Source organism: Mus musculus, chromosome 8 (genome assembly GCF_000001635.26).
Source record: "Mus musculus strain C57BL/6J chromosome 8, GRCm38.p6 C57BL/6J".
Lineage (NCBI taxonomy): Eukaryota > Metazoa > Chordata > Mammalia > Rodentia > Muridae > Mus > Mus musculus.
In genome coordinates, this window is record NC_000074.6 from 84932993 (window position 1) to 84956609 (window position 23617).

At 48.6% G+C, this 23617-nt stretch overlaps 2 protein-coding genes across 6 annotated transcripts in view; one reads left to right on the forward strand and one right to left on the reverse strand.

The window, feature by feature from the left end:
* The window catches only part of Mast1 (microtubule associated serine/threonine kinase 1), a 34325-nt gene extending 21140 nt beyond the window's left edge, over positions 1 to 13185 (reverse strand). The window contains exons 1-4 of one of the 3 annotated variants that reach the window (XM_006531217.4): positions 13015 to 13185; positions 4549 to 4577; positions 2714 to 2802; positions 2252 to 2327 (exon numbers count right to left, since the gene is read on the reverse strand). In XM_006531217.4, the coding sequence (XP_006531280.1) occupies positions 2252 to 2327; positions 2714 to 2802; positions 4549 to 4577; positions 13015 to 13053 (233 nt within the window). In that variant the 5' untranslated portion in view covers positions 13054 to 13185. Of the gene's footprint in view, positions 1 to 2251; positions 2328 to 2713; positions 2803 to 4202; positions 4362 to 4548; positions 4581 to 13014 lie in introns of those variants that run through there. The other 2 variants (XM_006531216.4, NM_019945.2) reach the window with 2 other exon arrangements.
* An 813-nt stretch (positions 13186 to 13998) lies between these two features.
* Positions 13999 to 23614, forward strand: Rtbdn (retbindin). 3 transcript variants are annotated; one of them, NM_001357326.1, is made up of 7 exons: positions 13999 to 14160; positions 16890 to 16964; positions 17510 to 17684; positions 19652 to 19796; positions 19921 to 20031; positions 22015 to 22111; positions 23014 to 23614. In NM_001357326.1, the coding sequence occupies exons 3-7, from the start codon at positions 17516 to 17518 to the stop codon at positions 23233 to 23235; spliced, it is 744 nt and encodes a 247-aa protein (NP_001344255.1). In that variant the 5' UTR covers positions 13999 to 14160; positions 16890 to 16964; positions 17510 to 17515; the 3' UTR covers positions 23236 to 23614. The 3 variants fall into 3 exon arrangements, with proteins under 3 accessions (NP_001344255.1, NP_659178.1, NP_001344257.1); NM_001357328.1 differs by lacking the exon at positions 13999 to 14160 and adding an exon at positions 14998 to 15142; NM_144929.3 differs by having other exon boundaries at positions 16890 to 17684.
* The last annotated feature ends 3 nt before the right edge of the window (positions 23615 to 23617 follow it).

Sequence of the window (23617 nt, forward strand, 5' to 3'; positions counted from 1 at the left end):
TTAGGGGGCAGACATAAGGGGTTTTCTGTGAGTTCCAGGCTAGCCTGCTCAACACAGCCAATTCCAACGGTGGTGAAGTAGAGGGCCGGGGCAGCAGTGGCGCATGCCTTTAAGCCTAGTACTTGGAAGGCCGAGGCAGGCAGATTTTTGAGTTCAAGGCCAGCTTGGTCTACACAGTGAGTTCCAGGACAGCTGAAGCTATACAAAGAAACCCTGTCTCAAAAAAAAAAAAAAAAAAAAAAAAAGGAGGGGGAGGGGGAGGGGAGGGAGAGGGAACATCTTAATAGTAGAATAGTTCAAACTTCTCCTTGGTTACACAGCAAGTTGGTCTCACTCTGTAGACCAGGCTGTCCTTGAACTCAGAAATCCACCTGCCTCTGCCTCCCAAGTGCGGGGATTGAAGATGTACAACACTATCGCCCGGCAGTTTCTAACTCTCTTAAGGCCAGCCTGGACTACTGAGTGAATTCCAGGACAGCCAAGGCTACACAGAGAAACCCTGTCTTGGAAAAGAAAGAAGGAAGGAAAGGAAGAAAGAAAGAAAGAAAGAAAGAAAGAAAGAAAGAAAGAAAGAAAGAAAGAAGAAAGAAAGAAAGAAAGAAAGAAAGAAAGAAAGAAAGAAAGAAAGAAAGAAAGAAAGAAAGAAAGAAAGAAAGGAAGGAAGGAAGGAAGTTCCACTTCTCGGTCCCACACTCATGACTCTTCACTAAGGCAGTTGTGTGTCCATAGCCTCAGCACGTGAACCGGAACATTGTGCTCTCACACACATCAATGTGTAACCACATGCCAAGCACCACCACACAGAAATACACATGAGAGCAAGACCCGCACTGACACACAGTCTGACAGACACACAGACAGCCGCACAGACACACAGACAGCCACACATTGACTCACGCGCCCGCCCTATGCTTTCATCTTCATGCAGCTACACATCCGAGACTCTCATTCATTGTCAGACAGTCAAACTCCCACACAGCTACACACTCATCCAGTCATGCTGATGCCCACACCCATTGATGCACATAGACCAGAACTCCCTCACACACATTATTATGTCACAGACAACACACACTCACATCACATACATTCCCACTCACACAGGGCCACAAATTCAGCCAGTCACACTGACACCCATTCATTAATGCGCTCAGGCACAAGCTCACACACACACACACACACACACACACACACACACACACACACGCACACACACACGTTCCCACTCCCACACAGGCTGCACGTGCCTCAGAGATGCAGAAGTGGGGGTGTCTGCCTTTAACTTACAAACCCACAGTACACACAGATTCGCATCCCAATGCATGTGCCTGTCACTACACTTGAACACGCCCACGCTGGCATTCAGATGGCTGGTCTTGTAGACACACCACCTGATAGGGTGCGCTCTGGCCTCTTTCTACACAGGACAAATGCGGAGTCACTCTTGGCTCCACACTTCCTTCAGCTAAGTTCTACTATGTGTTGGAAGGACTTCCCCTCCCCCTCCAGGAAGCTATTCCCCATCGCCTCCTACAGCCTTCATCAATACTTGCAATGACCCCTGACCTCTTTTTTACTGCCTCACCCTCCCCTCACCATGCTAAGGACAGAAACGATGTGTCCTTCACCCCACATGTCTAGTTCCTAGCCGTTCCTTAGCCATGAATACAGTTAAGAAAAAGCATCATCGATTCTCATGCTCCAAAGATCTCAATGAATCTTTTAAAGTTTCTCCACAGAAAGCAGGAACTCTCTGCCCCTCCCGACTTTTCATTATGTTCCCCAAGAAGATTCATTTAATTCCACCAAAAACCTTGGGGGCAAACGCAATATCTTGCCTTTGGAAAGGTTGAGAAAAATGTCCTAGCCACTTTCCCAGTATGGAGGGACTGAGGCCCTTGATGGGCTCGGTGCAGTGTGCGCTTGCGCACCTCATCTTGACAGCCCTGTTCTGTTGCTATGGAAACGCTCGGCCAAGCGCACGAGGCTAGGAGGAGGCCGACTCTGGGGCCCCAGAGCAGAAGCAGTTTCCCTCCACTTACAGCTCCTCTCCATTCTACACCAGTGATTGGCTCCACCTTTTTATAGGCTCCACCTTGAATTCTAGTAGCTTTTCGAGCTAGGACATTGAGGCCTTTCCACTGGTCCCCAGAGGCTACTCGGGTGCAATTAGGACAAGAACAGATGGCGGCCCAGACGGTGGATGGGGAGAATCGCACCGAGTTCTGGGGCCCTCAGGGGAGGGACTCACCTTCGGGAAGAAGCAAACGAGAAGTGGGCGGGAGTGTTGGGAGAGAAGTTGCGGGGGCTGTCCAAAGGACTGCTACCTGCAGGATAATGGAGGGATTTAAGATCTGATCACCAAAATAGGTTGCCAGGGACAGCTCGCTCTTCTAATGTAGGCCCGAGCATGTAGAGTAGGCTACGCCCCTTTTGCAGTGGCCCTGCCTCTCTAAACATTTTTTTTGAGAAGGATCTCGAGTCACTGAACTCACCTTGGTGCCCGTTTGGCCTCCTCTAAGAGGGCTCCGACTTTCAGCTACGGTTCCTCCTTTCTGCCTCTACCCTTGTTCAATCAGCATCCTCTAAACTGAGTGCACCCCCACCATCAATCCAGAGTGGCCATGCCCATACAGAAATGGCCACGCCCCTGCTGTGGCCCCGCCTCCCATGGTCTACATCCACACTGACCCCAGCTGCATCCTTATCTCACCTAAGTGGCCCGGCAGCGGGGAGTGGGGTCGCGGTAGAGTCGGAGAAGTGCTTGTCAGGATGAGGCTTTTCCGGTTGCTGGTACGGCAACTGCCAGGGAAGGAGAGCGGGTGTCAACAGAGACCCCAGAGCTTTGAGTGTGAGCCTATGCGGCCACTCTTCCATTTCAGGTCCTCAATTCTCTTCCAAGCAGCAGCCAGTATGTGCTACATCGAGGGTAGAGTGTGACTCCTGTGCAGCTCTGTGAGGTTTGTGTCAGCTATAGCCTGATAGTCAACGGTGATACCACTGGTGACCCTGAATGTCTGTGTCCTTGAGTCTGCCCATAGCATTCACATGCGGCATCCACTGTATGAGATCTACACTGAATGACACTAGTGTGTCATGTATGTTCTCTGTGTGATGGTACATCCTTCTGTGTGGGTGATGCAGTGGGAAACACAGCTTGTTCATGACTGTGTAACTCCAGCATGGTGCATGAAGGCAGAAAGCTGCAGATGTGCCGATGTCAGTTGGGGTTATCAGCATGAGAGATGCTGGCTGTGTGTGTTCAACATCTACTGTGTGTGGATTTAACACCCTGTGACAACGGGTGCATCCAAGCATGCAGCCATGTACCACACGGGTATCTGCTATGTGATTGTGTGTCCCTGCTTTTGCAGGAGTCCCTATGTCTGTTTATCTTGGTGTCAATGTGACACAGATGCTGTGATGTTGTTAGGCGTATGGTTGTCTCATTCTGAAATTGGATCTATGTATCTTGGATGGGAACGTTGTTTTGGTGGGTAGTCATGCGTGTGACATTTTACTAGGAGAACACGATGTGTGTGTGCGCGTGTGTGTCTGTGTGTGACACGGGAGGTGACCCTATTTGTGCATGGCTTTGACCTGTGGCTGAGTATATGCGGTGCCTCCCAGTGTATGGGAGTCACTAGGGTTGTATGTGTGTGGTCATGTTCTGTGTGACGCTGTGTCACTATTTTCAGTGTGAGGATGTGTTCGAGTTGGGAGGCTTCTTGCAGTGATAAAGACCCCCCCTTCCTCTGCCTAGCAGCTGGGTAAGAAGAGCCCCCACTCGCTCTAGCCCCCTCGCTCTCAGCCGCAGTGACTGAGCATATTAGCTTGTCCAAGAGCACGCAGATGGGGGCGGGGGGGAACCAAGCTGCGGCTATTGTTCTGAGGGTGCCAAGGCCCCCCTCCCCGCATTCCCCTACCCCCACCAGGCCGCCTGAGCCCACAGCGTCTGCAAACAAAGGCGCTGCAACCCCCCGCAGGCACGACCCCTTTCCCCATCTCAGGCCTTTTCAGTCTCCCCCCGCAGCACGCCCCGCACTGTCCGCGTTTAACCCCATCCCCTGCGGGAGGGCACAGCGCGGACACCTCTGGCGCAGCTGGACAGCTAGCAGCATCCCGGCCCCGCCCTGCCGCAGCAGCCGGCAGGGTGGCTTCACCCGGAGGTCCCGGACAGGGTCTAGGGGTTGGGGGTCTACCTCTTGGTGCGGCGAAACATGCTGCCGCCGGGGAAGGAGGGCATCGAGAAATTGGAAAGCGCGGTCCAGAGAGAGTCAGACATGACCCGGCGGCGGCGACATGGTGGCAGGTGCGGCGGCAGCAGCAGCAGAGGCAGCGGCAGCGGCAGCGCGGGGAGCGAGTGTGCTGGGCGGAGGCTGGAGCCGCAGCAGCGGCCAGGGGAAGGCGGGGGAGGGGAGGGCCCTGTTGCTGCAGCCAGTCGCGAGGGGGCGCTGCGGGGTGTCGCCGCGCGAGGCCCCGCCCGTGTGCACGCCTGATGCCCTACCTGGGGGCCTCATCCCAATGCACCTCTCCCCCAAGGCTCACCTGCTGCTTTTCCGGGGCAGGGGTAAATCCTTCTGGAAGAAAAGGGGGTAAAAAAGATGAAGGTCAGCGTGGACAGTGGCCACTGCCCACGATGCCTCTCCGTTCACCTGAGCTTCATCAGCATCACCATGTCACCCTTGCCTTCCTGATTCCTCTCCCGATTCCCAGTAACCAAAACAGGCTCAATTACACAAGAAATAGACCCAACTGGGCATCTAAAAACAAGTTCATGCAAATAAAGTTTTACTTGGCTTTTTTTTTTTTTTTTTTTTTTTTTTTTGGTTTTTCGAGGCAGGGTTTCTCTGTCTAGCTCTGGCTGTCTTGGAACTCACTTTGTAGACCAGACTGGCCTTCTTGAACTCAGAAATCCGCCTGCCTCTGCCTCACAAGTGCTGGGATTAAAGGCGTGCGCCACCACCGCCCTACTTACTTGGCTTTTTGACAAGACAGAATCTCATATATCTCAGGATGGCTTGGAGCTCATTACGTCACACATGCTGCCCTCCAACTGAGATAGTGCTGCCTCACCTTCCAAATGTTCAGATCACAACTGTGAGCCTCCACGACAGTGTTTGTAAAACATTGTCCTTTGTTCCGGACAGGGTCTCAGGAAGTCCAGGCTGGCTTTGAACTTGCTGAGTAGCTGAGGGGTAACCTTGATCATCTGATTCTGCCTACAGGTTCTCTGCACTGATGTCACAGGCATGTTCCACCCTCCACCACACCCTGTTTATCAGCCAAGCTTTTGTGCAGTGCGCTCTCCCAATTGAACTATACCCTAAACCGAAAAATTCTCTCTCTCTCTCTCTCTCTCTCTCTCTCTCTCTCTCTCTCTCTCTTTCTTTGTTTTGTTTTTTGAGACAAGTTTTCTCTGTGTAACCCTGGCTGTTCTGGAACTCACTCTGTAGACCAGTCTGGCCTTGAACTCAGAAATTCACCTGCCTCTGCCTCCCAAGTGCTGGGATTAAAGGCGTGTGACACCACTGCCTGGCTTGAGGATCTAGTGACCAAGAAGCTTGGTGACTTGAGGTATATTCCTAAGACCCACATTGTGTAAGGCAAGCAACATTCCAAGAGAAAGCTACTTACTTCCACACTCATGCTGACACACACATGCATGCGAACACATGGACACACACATACTGAGAGAGGGGGAGAGAGAGAGAGAAGAAATTTTGAAAGAAAGCAGGGTTGGAGATATAGCTCAGCGGTTAGGGGCACTAGCTGCTCTTACAGGGGTCCTGTGTTTAATTCCCAGCTCATCTCCGCTCACAACCATCTGTAATTGGATCTGACTCCTTCTTCTCATGTGTATGAAGACAGAGTGCTCATATACATAAAATACATGAATAATCAATCTTTAAAAACCAGGAAGGGGCAGCCATGGGAGGATCTGTGGAGAGAGCATGTGGGAAATTCAAGGATAGAGGCTTGTAGATAAGATGGAACTTGTCCAAAAAACCTAACTAAACAAAAAAGCAACAAAACCAAAACCAAAACCAAACAAAACAAAAAACCCAAAAACTTAAGGCCAGGCGTGGTGATGCATGCCTTTAATCACAGCAATTGGAGGCAGAGGCAGGCAGATTTCTGAGTTTGAGGCCAGCCTGGTCTACAAAGTGAGTTCCAGGACATCCAGGGTTACACAGAGAAACCCTTTCTCAAAAAACAAACAAAGAAAAGAAAAGAAAAGAAAGGAAAAGAAAAGAAAAGAAATATGCCTGTCTCTGTCTCCCAAGTGCTGGGATTAAAGGCATGCGCCACCACTGCCCTGCCCGACTTTAAATTTTTTAAAAATTTATTTTGTGTGCATTAGTGTTTTGTCTATATTCATGTCTATGTAAGGGTGTCAGATGCCCTGGAACCCTAGTCACAGACAACCATGAACCACTTTGTGGGTGCTGGGAATTGAACCCAGATCCTCTCGAAGAGTAGTCAGTGCCCGTAATCACTAAGCTATCACTCCAGCCCTGCCAAAAGCTTTTTTAATAATAAAAAAAAAATGTTGGCTGAATGTGATGGCATATGCCTTTAATCTCAGCAGTCTGGCCGCAGAAGCAGTAGAATCTCTAAGTTCTAGGATAGGCCAGCCTGGGCTACAAATGGAGTGCCAGGGCAGTCAGGGCTATTCAGAGAAACCCTGTCTTACATTAAAAAAACAAAACCAAAAACCACAAACAAAACAAAAAAAAAGCAATGAAAAAAGAAAAATACAGGGCTGAAGAGATAGCTCAGCGGTTAAGAGCACTGACTGCTCTTCCGGAGGTCCTGAGTTTAAATCCCAGCAACCACATAGTGGCTCACAACCATCTGTAGTGAGTTCGGATGCCCTCTTCTGATGTGTCTGAAGATAGCTACAGTGTACTTACATACAGTAAATAAACAAATCTTAAAAAAGAAAGAAAGAAAAAGAAAAACACTGCATGTATTTATGTACTCGTGTGCGCACCGTAACACGCACCCACCCGAAGATCAAGTGCAGCTGTGGACATGGTGCTCTCCTGTCCTGTGCATCGTCAGGGTTAGATTCAAGTGCTCAAGGCTGGTTGTGAATACTCTTACCCGCTAACTCCCAAGTAGTCCTTCTTTTTTTTTTTTTTTAAAGATTTATTCATTTATTATATGTAAGTACACTGTAGCTGTCCTCAGACACTCCAGAAGAGGGAGTCAGATCTCGTTATGGATGGTTGTGAGCCACCATGTGGTTGCTGGGATTTGAACTCCTGACCTTCAGAAGAGCAGTCGGGTGCTCTTACCCACTGAGCCATCTCACCAGCCCCAAGTAGTCCTTCTTAATAGCAGCAGTGGTAATAATTCCTACTGACTTTATACAACTACACTTGAGGACGATCTTGTTTGTTGGAAAGGGTGCAGCAAGCCTGTAATGCTAGTGTTCAGTCAGGGAGCTGAGGCAGGAGGATCTTATAGGCTAACTATTTAAGGATATCCTGAAACTAATTTTGTAGTCCAGCCAGCCTCAAACCCAAAGGGATCCTCTTGGTTCAACCTGCCTAGTGCTGAGATTACAAGTATATACTGTATCTTACTTCTTCCTCCTTTGAGATCCACAAGTTTCCCTCCTTCCAGTACTCACCCCTACCTCCCCTTTCTCCTCAATAAACCGCTCCTCCTTTTCCTTTCAGAAAAGAGCAGGCCTCCCAGAGACAGAAACCAAACAGGACATGACAAGCTACAATAAGCCTGGACACAAGCTGGGCAGTGGTGATGCACGCCTGTAATCCCAGCACTTGGGAGGCAGAGGCAGGCGGATTTCTGAGTTTGAGGCCAGCCTGGTTTACAGAGTGAGTTCCAGGACAACCCTCATATGAAGACTGGATGAGGTTAACCAGTAGAAGGAAAAAGGTCCCAGGAGCAGTTGAAAGAGACAGCCCCTGTTCCACTATTATGAGTCCTACAAGAACACCAAGCTACACAGCGATAGCATAATGCAGAGGACCTAGTGCAGACCCATGCAGGCTCCTGGATTGTCCATTCAGTCTCTATGAGCCCCTAAGAGGCCTGGCTAGTCGGCACTGTGGGCCATGTTCTTGTGGTGTCCTTGACCCCTTTGGCTTCTACAATCTTCCCCACACCTTCCAAGGGGTTCTGGAACTCTGCGTAATGTTTGGCTGTAGGCCTCTGCGTCAGATCCCATCAGTTACTGGATGAAGCCTCTCTGATGATGAATTGTAGATATTTTTGTTAATTTGTTTTAAAAAGACAAAGAAGGGCTGAAGATATGGCTCAGAGGTTAAGAGCACTGACTGCTCTTCCAGAGGCCCTGAGTTCAATTCCCAGCAATCACACAGTGGCTCACAGCCATCTGTAATGGGGATCCAATGCCATCTTCTGATGTGTCTGAAGACAGTAAGGCAGTGACAGTATACTCACATACATGAAATAAATAAATAAATAAATTTTTAAAAAAGAAAGAAAGAAAGAAAAGATGTCTAGATGAGGTCTTTAGTCCCGGAGCTTAGGAGCTCTGTGAATTTGAAACTAGCTTGGTCTACATAGCTATCTCTATCCAGTTAAGGCCACATAGTGAGACCCTATCTGAAAAACTAAACAAAAGAAAAATGTGTCTGCTAAAGCGCTTACTGCTTTTGCAGAGGTCCTAGGTTTGGTTCCTGGCACCCACATGGTGACTCATAACCATCTGTAATTCTAGTTCCAGGAAATCTGGTGCCCTCTTCTAACCTCCACAGGCACCAGGCACAAATATGGTACAAATACATACATACATACATACATACATACATACATACATACATACATACATACATACATAATTTTTGTTATGTTTTGTTGAAACAAGTTTTCTGTGTAGCCTTGGCTGTTCTGGAACTCACTCACTAGGCTGGCCTTGAACTCATAGAGATCTGCCTGCCTCTGCCTCCTGAGTTCTGGGATTAAAAGAGTGGGCCAGTCTTGCCTGAAATAAGTAAATCTTTTTAAAAAAATGTTAAAGAGGATGAAGTTGTTACTTTGTCTCTAACCTTGTTCAAATGAGAGCAAAGAGATTAGTAACTACAATCTTGCCAATAATGTTTCTCAGGCCTAGGCAAAGTAGGTTCAGTAACAATGCAGTGGGTATAGCTGGGCAGTGCCTTTAATCCCAGCACTTGGAAGGAAGAGGCAGGCAAATCTTGTCTGAGGCCAGCCTGGTCTACAGAGTGAATTCCAGGACAGCCAGGACTACACAGAGAAACCCTGTCTCAAACAAACAAACAAACAAACAGAGGAGGGAGATGGAGGAAGACATCTGGTATCATTCTCTGGCCTCCACACATACATGAATATACAAATACACATGCGTACACATCACACACACACATACATGTGCAAAAACAACAAAAAGGTATATATCCTAATCCTTTCTATGATATCTCAGACAAGAAAGTCCAGCTTTCAAATCCCAATTTTGACTTTTTTGATTTTGACAAATGAACTTCCCAAGTGCTCCAGTCTCCTAGAAGCCTCTGAGATGACGCAGATTTTTATCATTTTAGGGTGGTCCTGGTATATGGTATATGCTCAGCCAGTAGTAGTTAAATCCAGGCCAGAAGAAACGGCTCGGCGCTAATGGCATTTCCAACAAGCTTGATCCAGTGATCAGCCCCAGGACCCACAGAGTAAAAGGAAAGAATCCACTGTTAAAAGTTGTCCTGAGAGCTGGAGAGATGGCTCAGCAGTTAAGCACTGGCTGCTCTTCTAGAGGACCTGAGTTCAATTCCCAGCAACCACATGGTGGCTCACAACTATCTGTAATGGGATCTTTCTTTCTTTCTTTCTTTCTTTCTTTCTTTCTTTCTTTCTTTCTTTCTTTCTTTCTTTCTTTCTTTCTTTCTTTCTTTCCTTTCTTTCTTTCTTTCTTTCTTTCTTTCTTTCTTTCTTTCTTTCTTTCTTTCTTTCTTTCTTTCTTTCTTTCTTTCTTTCTTTCCTTTCTTTCTTTCTTTCTTTCTTTCTTTCTTTCTTTCTTTCTTTCTTTCTTTCTTTCTTTTTCTGTAATGGGATCTGATGCCCTCTTCTGGTGTGTCTGAAGACAGCAACAGTGTACTCACAGTAGAGAAATAAATTTTTGAAAAAAAAAGTTGTCCTGAGACCTCCACTCATGGGCAAAGGCACATGCTTACATACGTATACACACACACACAGACACAGACACACACACACACAGACACACAGAGACACAGACACACAGTCTCTCTCTCTCTCTCTCTCTCTCTCTCTCTCTCAGCTGGGGAGATGGCTCAGTGGTTTAGAGCACTTGTTCTTGCAGAGGACGCAGATTCAATGCCCAGTACCCACATGGCAGCTCACAGCACTTCCAACTGAGGGGGTCTGATGCCCTTTTCTGGCCTCCATGGTCTCTGCTCACATGTAGTGCACAGGCATACATACATACATGCAAGCAAAAGATCCTTACACATAAATTTTTAAAAATAGTAATAAAGTTTTTTGAGTAAAAATTAAAACAAAATGTTAAAGTAGTAAATTATAACAGTTATAAATAAGCTGGGTGTGGTGGCTCACGCCTTTAATCCCAGAACTCAGGAGGCAGAGGCAGGTGGATTTCTGAGTTTGAGGCCAGCCTGGTCTACAGAGTGAGTTCCAGGATAGCCAGGGCTACACAGAGAAACCCGTCTCAAAAAACAAACAAACAAACAAACAAACAAGAGTTATAAACAGACATGTCACACTACAGAAAGTGGCTCAGAGGACCCTACCACTTTCATGGGCAAAGGACACTCAGATAGGGCATGTTTGAATGGCAGTCTTGCCCTGGATGGGAGCCACAGTCATCAGAAATCCAGACCAGATTTTCTCTCTTGTAATGGCAGGTTTAGGCTGAATTGGTCTCTGCTTACCACACTAGGCAACCTCAATGGACCTAGCAAAACCAAGACCTGGACTTTTCAGCCATGGAGCCAAGGGCTCCAGACCTTTGTTACTTAACGTGTCAGATAGCTGTAAGGAATCTTTAAATACCACGGAAAGAAGTCGTGGGAATGGGCCTCACCTGCAATCTCCCCATAAACACTCCAGAGCGGAGAAAAGGGACAAATTTAGATCCTCCCTGTATTGGGGAGTAAGAGTCAGTGAAATCTATGTGAGTTTGAGGCCAGTCTGGTCTACATAGTGAGTTCCAGGCCAGTCAGGGCTACACAGTGAGACTCTATCTCAAAAACATTAAAAGATACAAAGAAAGAAGAGAAATTCAGATCTTTGGAGTCAGACAAACGCCACCTCTCCCCCGTCTGCAAAACAATTTTGCTTTTCCCCATAGGGTGTGTAGCAGGACACTCGAACAATCAGCTCTTCTTATTTAAGGATCCTAACTCCACATAGGCGATTCTCTGGCACTGAGGGACAGTGGGACTTTTGCTTAGCGATGGAACCGATGCGAGTGAGTGGACCCAGGCATTGTTAAAGTGGTTAGTTAGCTCGGAAGGCACAGGTGGTCGCATTCCGGAGAGCAGGGATTCTCTATCTGTATAGCACCTCCTGAGCTAAGTGGGTAAACGGTAATCTAAGGGGTTGGGGGTGGAGTCTTGCGGCAGAGACAAAGTCCCGCGTGGCGTTGAGCCAATGGGATTCGGCGCCGGTTCCGAGGACCAAGACACACCCCGTTCAGGCCCCGCCCAGTTCCAGCGTTTTCAGGAGGAGCGGATGGACCCGCTTAGCCTCTGTAGTACTTACTCTAGCTTTGCCGCAGCTCGCTCCCGTACTCAAGACTCATACTCTTTACCTACCCTGGGAGCAGGAGGGAAAGCGAGGAAGATGTCGAGAAGTCTAGACTCTGAGATTGTGTTTGAAAGCAAATTAGCTTTCTAACCAGGTTGCTTCAGCAGCAACCAGCCTCCCGGGATGCCCTTCCTACTGTTTGAGTCTCATCTTTTCCCCTGCTCTACTGATCGGTCATCTCTCCGTGGTCTTGATCTTAGAAATGGTGCATTAAGGGAGCCTAGAACTGGACAAAAGACTGAGCTCATATTTAACTTAATCTAAATTCTGGACTAGAAGCAGGCTCAGAAGGACCGGCCTCTAGGTAGCTCTAGGAGGGAAGCATTGATCATTTCACCTATGAGGTTAGTTTATGAACTCAGAAAGGCAAGCACCAAATCTCAGAGGACCATCTCAGCCTCAAAATCCCTACCTACTTTGGGGGTGGGAACTCCAGAGGACTGGATTTGTTCCAGCCTTCCCCTTCACTCCAACAGCCCTCAGTATCCCACTCTGCAGTGGACTCACGGCTCCTGCGCCTGCGCAGCCTGGAAACCAACATCTTCGAAGACTGCAAGGAGCTAAAAATCGCTCCCGCCCACCTACAAGCTGGGCTGGACTTAAGGATCGCGGGCGTGTGTGTGTGTGTGTGTGTGTGTGTGTGGTGGGAGTATTGTAGTGAAGGAGGTGGACTGGGAAGTGGGGAGGCTGTCTAGGTGCCTGTCCAATTAGGGCAGTAGGAAGTGTCCTAGTGGCCAGACAGGTGAATGGAGGACTCAGTAGCAAGCCTAGGAAGGGCTCTGGAGGTGGTGAGGGGAGAGGCTTACGAACAAACATGTTTACAGCTCTGAAGCGGTGGTGGCCCCGAGGGGCTCGAACCCTGGGGCAATAACTTTTCTTGCTGCACCTTCACCCCTAGACTGGCCAGGTGCCTAGGCAAGAACCTTAAGCCCCCTCTCCCTCCGACTCCGGCGGGGCCAGGCGCCACCCAGGCCATCCTCGAGGGGGCGCGCTAGGATGCAGCCCCTCCAGCAGCCTCTGGGATACCGGGGCGACGCCTGAGGGGCGGGGTCCGCGCTGCCAGGACTCGCGGACACAGCACTCTTCGGCCGAGAGCATCCTCTGGCAGTACGAAGGGGCGCCACGGCCGACCCCTGGTGCAAGTTCTCCTGCGTTCTGCTCGGCCCCGCCCCAGGGCACCGACCCCATCCCCTCCTTGGAGCCCGGGCTGCAGCGTACCTGCAGCCTCCGGCGGCGGATCAGGCCAGAATCGTCCATGGCGGCGGCGATTTCGGTCCGGGGGGAGGAGGGAGGCGGCGGCGGCAGGAGGAGGGAGGAGGGAGGGAGAGAGAAGCCTCGGGGACCGCGGCGGCGGCCGGCGAGGGGGGGCCCGGAGGGGCGGAGCGAAGCGGGGCGGGCCCGGCGCCGTCACTGCGTCTGGGAGCCGGAGCCGGGTTTTGGCCACCGCTGCCCGCGCTGGGGGTCCGGTGGGAGGGGGGGCGGGTAAACGGGGTTGGGTGGGTGGAGTCTCCAGATGTCCCTAAGGGAGGCATGCTGGAGACAGACCCTATCAAGATAGTCTCTTTCACAGACCCTCCAACCCAAGAAAGATCCCTAGGGGAGTTATTCTCACAGATGAATTCCTGGTGCGACTAGAGACACCCCCCCCCCACACACACAGGAGACACATTCTCACAAGCGTGTGATTTGCTATGAAGAACTGTTCCCTCACCCTGAAAATCACTCCTAATAGAGATAATGTCTGAAAGATGACGTTTCATCTCAATTTCTCCCGTCCTGAGGCGGCATTTCTTCAAAGATCCAATAGGTGACATATTTGGGAACCCTGGAAAGACTATCCCCCCAACGGGACGGCTCGAAGGAATATTCTCTTCTCTGTGGGAAATTGTCTCCACCCCAGGGCACCCTTAGATCTCCACTGATGCATTCTTCCAGAGTCACGTGTTCAAGCAAGAGGCTGGACCTCATGGGAGTTTCCCCCTTAGAAAAACGTATATATACACACAGACTTCCTTCCTTTGCCTCCCACAGGGCAGAGCCCCTCAAGTCTTGCATCCCCTCCAGAGTCTCAGCCTCATGATCAGGATTAAGGAGTCAGGCCAGGTCAGGATATATTTATAAGAGCGATTAGCTGGTAGCTGGGGAGGGGGCAGATGAAGCGATTCTTACTCCGCCCCCAGTAATCACTCTGCTGAGCCCAAACCAGACCATGCTTCTCAGAGTTGGAGAGAACACCATCTGAACCCTAGACAGAACGGGAAGGCCTTTCTTTCCTTGGGTGGCAGCCTGTAACTGACCCAAGGTCTTGGAGGGCAGGGTCTCTGGACTAGAGCGACCTCTGCCGGACAACGGGACCACAACGAGGTCTGGGTCAGTGTGTTCTTGGTTGATCCTCACGTCTGCACCTTTGCCTGTATTATTGTTGTCTGTGTCTTTCTTTCTTTCTTTTGGTCAGCATAGCCATCTCAATGAGTCTCTTGCTTGTACTGTCTTTTGTTCCCGGCTTGTATTTTTCTCAGGTTCTGGGGCGGAAAAGCTGTCCAAGGTGCTGGCCTCGTGCTACTGTCCACGGTGCTGAAATATGAACACCCTGAATGAAATGAGGGCGCGTGTGTACACAGGGTCTTGCGGGAGGAAAAACCCACAAACAGGATAAATATGACCCACAACGACCCTGGCCCAGCCCAGACAAAAAATGGGTCCTGTAACTCGGTTCCTGGGGCCTCTGTAATGCCACTGTTGACCACAGAAAGATAGAGGCAGGAGTTCCCTACACCCTGGGCTGTACAGTGCTATCTTACCAGAGGGGAAGGCATTACTAATTCATTAATTTCCTTACTCAACATTTACTGAGTATGTGCTGTGTGCAAGTGTAGAACAGGGTTTGGCAATATGGGAGTTCATCAATAAAAGACATTAAAAAAACAAGAACAAAACAAAAACAAACAAACAAAATCCCATCCTTGGGGCTGGAGAGATTTCTCTTCTCTTCTTTTCTCTTCTCTTCTTTTCTTTTTTCTTTCTTTCTTTTCTTTTCTTTCTTTCTTTTTTTTTTTTTTTTTTTTTTTGAGACAGGGTTTCCTCTGTATAGCCCTGGCTGTCCTGGAACTCACTTTGTAGACCAGGCTGGCCTCGAACTCAGAAATCCGCCTGCCTCTGCCTCCCAAGTGCTGGGATTAAAGGCGTGCGCCACCACGCCCAGTGAGACTTCTCATTCATTAAGAGCACTGGCTGCTCTTCCAGAGGACCTAGGTTTGATTGCTAGAACTCATGTGGTGGCTTACAACCATTCATAACTCCAGTTCCAGCAGATCTGATATCTTCTTTTGGCCTCCTTGAAAACCAGGTATGCATGAAAACAGACATGCATGAAGCCAAAACACCTATACAAATAAAATAATTTAAACTTTATATATATATATCAGTTGCTGCTCATGCAAAGGATGGGAGTTTGACTCCCAGAACCCACATTGGGTAGTTCACAACAGCTTATAACTCCAGCTCCAGGTGATCAGAGATATCTGACCTCTTCAGGCACCTACAGTAAAGTACACAGATAGCCCCTCCCAAGGCATACTAAAAAAATAACTAAATAAGTCATAAAGAAATGCCTGCTGTACACTGAGATAGGAGGAAGACACATTTCTGGTAGTGGTATACATATTCTACAAGGATGGATGCATATACTTTTAAAACATGCATATGAGCTGGGCATGGTGGCACATGCCTTTGATCCCAGCACTTGGGAGGCAGAGGTAGGCAGATTTCTGAGTTTAAGGCCAGCCTGATCTACAGAGTGAGTAGACCAGGCTGGCCTCAAACTCAGAAATCTGTCTGCCTCCCAAGTGCTGAGATTAAAGGTGTGCGCCACCACTGCCCAGCTTGTGCACACTTCTCAAATAAAGCTCCACCTGTTCTCCAAAACCTCACAGAAGAGGTCGGGAAGATGGCTCAGTGGTTAAGAGAATATACCACATTTACAGAGGACCCAAATTCAGTTCCCAGCACCCATGTCAGGCAGCTCACAACACCAGCTCTGGTTGATCTGATCAGGGAGTCTGACTTCACCAGATGATTATACTCATATCCACCGACCCATATGGATAGACACACACACACACACACACACACACACACACACACACACACACACACACACACACCATAGATACATAATTAAAAATAGTAAAATATAAAAAAGAAGAAAACTACAAACACATAATCATCAAAAAGAATCACACAAAACATATGTATATAGTTGTGAATATCCAGCAAACAGATTCACATAGTATATATATACATAGGCACATATACATATATACATATACCCTACAATAATATAAACATATACTTAAGAAACACAGACAGACACTCATCAAATGCAAGTACATAAGGATGCTCAATGGTGCACAATTCCCTCCTAATACATAGACACATATCTCTTCCAACACAGCTCATCAGCTCAACACAGGTCCATGAAAGTGCATGCATACCCCTACCTTTTTCTCCAGGGCTGTTTCCCCCTCCCCCACCTGATTCTCCATCTTGTGTTAATTCTGTGAAGATTGAGATTTTTATGCCTTGTATACAAGTGCATCACCCAGAACGCAGTACAGAGTATGTGTTTAATAAATGTCTTTTGAATTCATGGACAGAATGTTAAAGGACACAGATTTACAAAAAACTGGAGAAAGACACAGAAGCATCACCAGCGTACACATGAAAATACCTACCCAAGAAACGTCCTCTCCACAACACAGAAGAGACACAGATTTAGGAATCACAGATCAGAGAGAGAGAGAGAGAGAGAGAGGGAGGGAGAGAGAGAGGGGAGAGAGAGAGAGAGAGGGAGGGAGGAGAGAGGAGAGAGAGGAGAGAGAGAGAGAGAGAGAGAGAGAGAGAGAGAGAGAGAGAGAGAGAGAGAGAGAGAGAGAGAGAGAGAGAGAGAGGAGAGACGGAGACCTTAAATCTCAAGTTTAGCATAGGGAAAGCTTGTAGATATAAATGCACCAGTCCCAAGTACACCTGTTTTAGGGTTGTGGAGGTGGGGCTTTGGAAGTCTCCGCCTCTTAACCAAACCACACCCCTTTCAGTTGCGGCTCTTGACTGGCCTTGGTTCGGTGGTTCTGAGGTGTCTGAGCATCCCCTAGACTCCAGCCAGCTAACAGGTGAGTGGCAGTGGGTGGGGCGTCGGGAATCTAGTCTCCCATACATTTACCTTCTTCTGCCCAGAAGTTTTTGGACCCTAGCGGCAGAACCGCAGCCCTGCACAGTCCGGCTTGGTACTAAAAGGTCCAGCCCTGGGTGAAAGCTCCTAAGCCGATTGAGAACCGAGAGGTGACCGTGAAAGGAGTGGAGGGCGGGGTGCTGCAAAGAGAGAAAGGAAGTCCTGGGTGGAAGAGGGTCTTGGAAGAGCTGAGGTGGTTCCGTGACTCTGAAGGAAGTTGGTAGCAGAGGACAAAGAGCGTGAGAGGTTGTTTGCATGGGATCGGTGTTTTAATCCGTGGAATGAAAGAGATGAATCTGGTGGGAGGGGCTCTTGGAGAATCCCCGTAGGCTTTGAAGAGCCTTGGCCATTGCCTGGCCTCCTCATTTATGGCCCATCCTCTGTGCTGCCTGGCAACGATTGCTGTCGGGCACCTACCAGTGCCAACTTAAATCTCCAGAAGGAAGGCATCCCTCGTCCCTCTTTATCAGCTGGCTCTTGTCTCAGGTGGACATGGCCCACGAAGGCCACTCTCAACACAGCGGCCTGGTCTGGGCCCTGCGACCGATCCTGGCTTGGATCTTCTTGGTGGCCTGTGGATGGAGTCACCCACTGCAGACTAGGTCCTGGGGACACCCTGGACTGGCAGCCAAGGTGCGCACAGGCCAGCTGCAGCCGGCAGGTGAGCATTCTCTGTCACCTCTAACACTCAGAAACCCCACTTATATCTTCCTTGTAAGAGGGCTTAGGGTAATAGAAGGTGGACAGACAGGGCTAGTGATGACTGCTGGTTTTAACAGCCCAGAGTCTGGTTGTCAAATCAGACTGCTGTGTTCAAATCCCAAATCCACACTTTGGTGCTCTGTGACCTTAAGCAAATCAGATAACCTAGGCAGGGTGTTAGGCAAGGTGGTGCCCACCTGTAATCCTAGCACATGGAAGGTGGATGTAGGAGGATTAAGATTTCAAGGCAGGCCAACCTCGGCTATATGGGGAGCTGGGGGTCAGGCTGGGCTACATGAAACTCTGTCTCAAAATAAACAATTAGGAGCTGGGCAGTGGTTGGTGGCTTTGATCTTAACGCTCAGAGGCCAGACTGAGTTCCAGGACAGCCAAAGCTACACAGAGAAACCCTGTGTCAAAACACTAAATAATACATACATACATACGTACGTACATACATAGGGATGATGAGATGGCTCAGTGGGTAAAAGTGATGGCTACCAATACCAATTACCCGAGTCAGATCCCTGGACTGAAAACTGTGAAAGGAGAAAACCAGCCCTTGCAAGCTGTCCTCTGACACACACACACACACACACACACACACACACACACTCACATACACTCACATTTACACACACACTCACACACATGCACACATGCACACTCACACACACTTACACACATACACTCACACTTACACACTCACATTCACACATGCACACTCACACACACATTCACACACGCTCACACACACACACTCACACACACACTCACACTCACACAGTGGCACATGAGCAGTGTGGCACACACACAATAAATACATTGGTTAAATATAAATTTAAAAATTAAGTGGTAGAAGTGTTCCTAACATGGGTAGTGTCCTAGGTCCAAACCCCAGTAAATAAAGACATAGGAGAAATAAGAAATAACAGACCTGATATAGAGGTGTTGTGGACATTATGATGCCATTTAGAAACACAGGCAAATATAACCTGATTATTTTGAGTGATACATAATACTGCTTGAAGCTACATTTCACAGAAAAAAAAAAAAAGAATTTTCCAGTGATGGGAATTGAACCTAGGGCCCTTCACGTGCTAGGCAACTGCTATACCACTAAGAGTTATACCCTAACTCTAGTTATTGCTACTGTGTGGGTTCTTCTTTTTCTCGACCTTAATCCCCCTGGTTTCACCCCTACCACTAGATAGGAGAGAAAGGATAGAGGGGAGAGAGAGACTTGAATCTAATTCCTTTCTTCTTGTTTCTTCTTTGCTTAGAGGTGGTCTTTGTTAATTTGTCGGTTCTTTTCCCGCCCTTTACCCCCCTGGTTTTTAATCCTCTATCACTAGATAGAAGAGAAAGAAGGATAGAGGGGCGAGAGAAATTGAGACCTCTAAGTCTAATTTCTTTCCTTTTGTTCTTTCTTTGACCACGGCTACTAACAAACCACAACCACTACCACACCCTGACCAACCAACAACCACCACACCACTTCTGGGGGCCGAGAATGTATCTACCCTCTGAAAAGTTCCCAGAATTCTAAACATCACACAATTGGAGAAACTATCTGCATCTGGCAAAACCGGGCCTCTGCTCCAGCACGAGACATATCACAGTCAGCTGCCGAGGACAGGCTGAAGCAGCCCCATACCCCACACCTGGGATCAAAACAAAAACATATTCTTAAAATATTTGTTTTTTTAAGAGAAACCAAAATTCCGGAACTATCACTACAGGTTTGCTTTTATTTTTAGCCAGGATTTCTTTAAGTTGCCTAGCCTGGTTTTGAATTTGAGATCCCCCTGCCTCAGCCTCCCAAGAGTCCGGGATTACAGATTCCTGCCATGTTATCCAACTGCAGAGAAACATCTGTAAGGCTTTTCTCTCTGGGAAAGCAGCTGATAGAATTTCCGTTGTCAGGGCACCCTCAGTCCTCGGTTCTACCATCATACCCAAGGATCCAAGTTCCTGGCTCACAGACACCACCAGTGCCAGTGCCTTGCTGTACTGCAGAGATAGACAGACCAGAGAGCCTTCTAGAGAGCTGCGGGGCACCAAGCCCAGAGTGAGTACTGTGTCCTCTAGCCTGCCCCCCTGTTCTCTGCTCTACTTGCCCTAGCCTGGTAAGGCTAGACCCTTAACTCCCCCTGAGGATCGCGCGGTGTTTGCCCTGTCTCTCCCGCGTCCAGATGTGAATTCTTCCTGGGACAACTTCAAGGAGCCCTTCGCGATCGCTTCCACCCACAGCTCTTCGGGGCACGCCCAGTGCAGCCTCTCTGCCCAGAGCTCTGCCAGATTTGGTAAGGGAGGCGGGAACAGGGGCGTGTCTTACCGGAGAGTGCAGGACGGAGGGCCTTAGTTTGCTTCTAGAGAGCCAGAATGGGTCTATGGAAAGAGATCTAGTGTGTCCTCTGCAAGGTAGAGAGGGGAGAGGCCTGAGAATGACCTAGCATTTGAGGAACGTGAAGGAGTGGCTCTGGTGGACCAGGAAGTTTCAAAAGGTTCAGGCTTTTGACTGGCAGAGAAGCTAAGAGGGAACGCAAGGAGCTGCTATGAATAGGTGGCCTGGGCTAGAGAACGGCTTGACAGTTAAGAATGCTTACTGCTTTTTCAGAGGACCAGAGTTCAGGTCCCAGCACCCACATCAGGCTTACAGTTGCCTGTAGCTCCAGCTCCAGGGTATCTGATTCCCTCTTCGGAAGTTCCCTGGCACCTGTACTAGTACACATACCAGACGGACACAAATGGTTCAAACATAATTTTTAGCCTGATGGTGGTGGCACATGCCTTCAATCCCAGCACTCTGGAGGGAGAGGCAGGTATATCTGAAAGGACCTCAAATTCAGTTGGTACAAAGTCACCCCAAGACCAACTTCTTAGCACAAAGGAGACTTATTTGCCCTGATCGGGAAAAGGGCGGGGGGGGGGGGGGGGAACGGACAAAAGACAGGAGACAGGTCAAGGGAGAAGGTAAGAGGAACAAGGGAGGGGGAGAGATATTTGTCTTGTAGGGTCAAAGGACTGCCTCCGGAGAGAGGAGACAGATGTGGCCTACAACAGTAAAAGAGGCAACCCCATGTTAGGATGAGGTGCTTAATTTTAATTAAGGATGTTAATTAGGTGATCCAAAGGGGGCTTTTAATTGTTGGACTTCAATGTTTTGACATCTGGACCTTGGTAGTCAGCCTCAGGAGGAGAAAGTGGCTAAATAAGAGGAGAGACCTGGTGGTTAGCTTTAGGAGTGTAATTCATTTTTAGCAAGGAAGAGGGGATGGGGGAAGAGCAGGGCCTGCCAGAGACATGTTTGCCTGCTACAGTGCCTTCAGTATCTCTGAGTTGAGGACAGCCAACTACAGAGTGAGTTCTGGGACAGCCAGAGCTATACAGAGAGACCCTATCATGAAAAACCACAACCAAACCAACCAACAAACTCACTCTATCTCTTATCTATCTATCTATCTATCTATCTATCTATCTATCTATCTATCTATCTATCTATCTATCTATCTATCTATCTATCTATCTATCTATCTTTCTACCTACCTACCTATCTATCTGTTCTTCAAGACAAGATTTCTCTATGTAGCCCTGACTATCCTGAAACTCAGTCTGTAGAACAGGCTGGCCTCAAACTCTGAGATCCACCTGCCTCTGCCTCCTGAAGCCCGGGATTAAAGGTGGGCTCCACCACCACCCAGCTACATGAGTTCAATTCTGGCCACCTACATCAGGCTGTTTACAACTGCCTGTAACTTTAGCTCCTGGGAGTTGGCAACACACACACACACACACACACAAGTAAATAAATACATTTTTCAAAGATTTATTTATTATTATAAATAAGTACACTGTAGCTAACTTCAGACACCAGAAGAGGGTGTCAGATCTCACTACGGGTGGCTGTGATCCACCATGTGGTTGCTAGGATTTGAACTCAGGATCTTCGGAAGAGCAGTCAGTGCTCTTACCTGCTGAGCCATCTCCCCAGCCCAAAAATAACATTTTTTAAAGGGAGGGGGGACACATTGTGTTGGTGGCCTGTGTAACACTTGGGAAAGAGGATCAGGAGTTCAAGATACTCCTTAGACACAAAATAACTTCTAGACTAACTTCAGACCCTTGTCTCACAAAAAACAAACAACACAATAAGTCCCAGAAGGAAACTCTGCAAACTCTGGGTGTCTGAGGGATTGGGGCCTGAGAAGAGGCCTTGGTCTGAGGGAGGGACATTAGAAGCCCATTGTCTCCAAAGCCTTAAACCCGTCTTCCCTTCTCATGGCCAGGTTCACCACCTGCCAAGCAGATTTTATTTGTGGCCCGACTTGGCTGCAGTCCTCTGGAGAGAGAGGCTGTGAGCCCAGCTGCCGCACCTATGGGCAGGTGAGTGAGGAACAGAGGGTTGGAGGCGGAAATGGGCTTTGTAATATGGTCTGGATTACTGACATGCAATACAGTCTGGGTTCTTGATATAATTTAATTTTAATTAATCAGTTACTTTTTTTATATAGGGACTCTCCATGTAGCTCTTGCTATCCTGAAACTTAGCATGTTCACCTGGCTGACCTTGAACCCTTTTTGTTTGTTTGTTTTTCAAGACAGGGTTTTTCTGTGTAGCCCTGGCTGTCCTGGAACTCACTCTGTAGGCCAGGCTGGCCTCGAACTCAGAAATCCACTTGCCTCTGCCTCCCAAGTGCTAGGATGAAAGGCGTGTGCCACCACTTCCCGGTGACTTTGAATTCTTAACAATCGTCTAGCACTGTCTCCCCAGTGCTGAGATTAATCCTTTTAAAGGGGTGGGCTAATCTTTATTTTTTAAGGATTTATTCTTATTCTGTGTTTTGCCTGCCTGTATGTGAACCACCTATGTGCCTGTAAGAGGTCAGGAGGTTATAGACTCCCCTACAACTAAAATTAGGTTTGTGAATTACCATGTGGGTGCTGGGAATCTAGCCTAGGTCCTCTGCAGCAGCTGCTGGTGCTTTTACCGGCTGAACCATTTCTCTTCCTAAGTACCCAACACTATCTTAATGTACCTAGTTCATAGGTTCTTGCTGTACTCTTCCACATTCTCAGCCTTGGTGTGGGTAGTCCGCTGATTCTTGACTCTCCTATCAACTCTTTGCGATCAGTTCTAGGCTCCTCCCCTGGCTCTGACAGACTGACTGGCCCCTCAAAGGAATGCCCATACCCTCCCACCGCTCAGGCCATACCTAGTCCAGAAGACCCAGCCCAGAGACTCAGGTTCCACCTCCTCGAACCCTGACCACCACCCTTTCTCCTAGACCTTCGCCAACGCCACAGATCTGTGTCACTCTGTTTTGGGTCATGTCCTGCGGGTAGCAGCTCCAGGTTCCAGTCACTGCCTCAACGTCTCCATCTCCTCTCCAGGAGCGCGCCGCCGCCCTCGTGCCTGGATTTCAAATGTTGTAGGCAGTGGTAGTGGCAGCGGCAGCGGCGACAGCCCCGAGCCAATGTTTGGCTTTCAATACGTGTCCCTTCCCTAGGCCAGGAGCCACCCAGAGTCATCTCCCTCTCTTCCTCTCTCCTTCCTTCCTAAACCAGGCCCTCCCACCTGTTTTCCTAGAAATGATCTAACCCTCACTTATTTTGCTTCCCCAAAATAAAGTTGCCAGCCTAGACCATGCCATACGACATGGCTGCTGCTTGGGAAAACACCTGGGGAGAACTTGGCAACAATGATAGTCTTAGGGAAGAATGGAGACTAGCAACGCGGTACACAGGCCGACCCTGATGATCTACATTCTATTCCCAGAACTCACATGGTAGCAAAAGAAACAACTCCAACAAGATGGCCTCTGTCCTCCAGGTTTGCCCTGACACTTGTGCCCCCACCCCCAAAATAAATAAATAGATAACATAGTTTGT